The sequence below is a fragment of the Rutidosis leptorrhynchoides genome, chromosome 6 (genome assembly GCF_046630445.1).
Source record: "Rutidosis leptorrhynchoides isolate AG116_Rl617_1_P2 chromosome 6, CSIRO_AGI_Rlap_v1, whole genome shotgun sequence".
Classification (NCBI taxonomy): domain Eukaryota; kingdom Viridiplantae; phylum Streptophyta; class Magnoliopsida; order Asterales; family Asteraceae; genus Rutidosis; species Rutidosis leptorrhynchoides.
Window position 1 is genome coordinate 429,925,739 of NC_092338.1, and position 1,667 is coordinate 429,927,405.

General features: G+C 38.2%; 1 protein-coding gene across 1 annotated transcript; it reads right to left on the reverse strand.

Annotated features, from left to right (window-relative positions):
• Positions 1-408: 408 nt before the first annotated feature.
• On the reverse strand, positions 409-1,055 carry LOC139855247 (uncharacterized). Its single transcript, XM_071844485.1, has 2 exons — positions 878-1,055; positions 409-791 (listed from the first exon to the last, which is right to left on the reverse strand). The coding sequence occupies exons 1-2, from the start codon at positions 1,053-1,055 to the stop codon at positions 409-411; spliced, it is 561 nt and encodes a 186-aa protein (XP_071700586.1).
• Between the last annotated feature and the right edge of the window lie 612 nt (positions 1,056-1,667).

Below are 1,667 nucleotides of genomic sequence, written 5' to 3' on the forward strand. Positions count from 1 at the left end.
TTTAACTTAACAAACTTTGCTTATCGTGTCGGAATAATATAAAGATTAAAGTTTAAATTTGGTCAGAAATTTCCGGGTCGTCACAACATCACTAACCACTTATAGTGACCATAATGAGTACGAAATACAGTCTTAGGAATGTCAGATTCAGCAACACAAAACTGGTGATATCCCGAACATAGATCTATTTTCGAAAAGAACGAAGCTCCTTGAAGCTGATCAAATAAGTCATCTATCCTAGGAAGCGGATACTTATTCTTCAATGTTCTTTTATTTAATTCACAATAATCTATACACATTCGAAGTGTACCATCTTTCTTTTTCACGAATAACACTGGTGCACCCCACGGTGAAGAATTCAGACGAATGAACCCGCGGTCCAACAGTTCTTGAATTTGAGACATCATTTCATGAATTTCTAAAAGAGCTTAATCTATACGGAGCTTTGGCAACCGACGTAGCCCCTGTCACTAAATCGATCTTATATTTAACTTCCCTGATCGGCGGTAAGCCAGACGATTCCTCAAGGAACACTTCAGGATATTCAGACACTACGGAAATATCGGACACTACATTCTCTTCCTTCTTTACATCAATCACATAAGCTACGAAAGAATCACAACCCTTGGCCAAAGATTTCTGAGCTTTCATCATTGACAATAATGGACAACGGAACCCGACACGATCACCACGAGCCACTACCCGTTTCCCACTAGTCATGGGAAAATAGATAATCATCCTATGGCACTTAATACTGGCCTTATGGTCACTAAGCCAATTCATGCCTAACACTACATCGGAGCTTGTTATAGGCATCACTAGATAAGTCACAGGGAAAAGACTACCCTCTATGTCAATAATAATTCCAGACACACACTTTGAGACTGGAATAATCCTACAGTCAACCACTTCGACACTGAAGGTTCATTTATTTCACTAACAGGCACATATAACTTAGCACAAAATGTAGTTGACACAAATGAGCGATTTGCTCCACTGTCAAAGCACAACATCACACTAATCTCTAGACGCAAATATAGTCCATGCATCACCATCTGGTCGGGGTACACAATCAACACACTTCCCAACACTAATAATGGAAAAGTTGATATCTTACAACGGTATTCACCATCGACTCCAACTCAACGACGGAATTCACCATCGTCGTGAGCACTGGGTGTATAAATAGTCACATACACTAGACACAGAATACAAGGCACAGTCTAAGCACAAATCACTCGTCACTAGTGTTCACAATTTCCATAGTCACTTCATCAGTCAAGGTCCAAAATCAGGTCCTTATATCATTCGATACGATCAAATTCACGTATTTATTATCAGGTTTAACTTTTTACACAGTTAAATTCCTTCAAACTTTAAAACAATGACAACTGAAATCCCTTTATTTCACTAAATTCTGTACTTATGTCCCCAAAACACATTTTTAATTCATTAAAACTGTTTAGTCAAGTCATATTATACACGAACGATTCATTATCCAGCAGTCAGTTCATGGTCCATGTATGGTTCAAGTCAACTAAATTTCCTTCAGCTTCCCAGAATTCCTGTATGATTTACTATAATATACTTCCGTTGGCCAGACCCGAGTATATTTCACTAAATCATACCCTTATTCTGAGTCACTTGTTAAGGAAACTTCTATATGG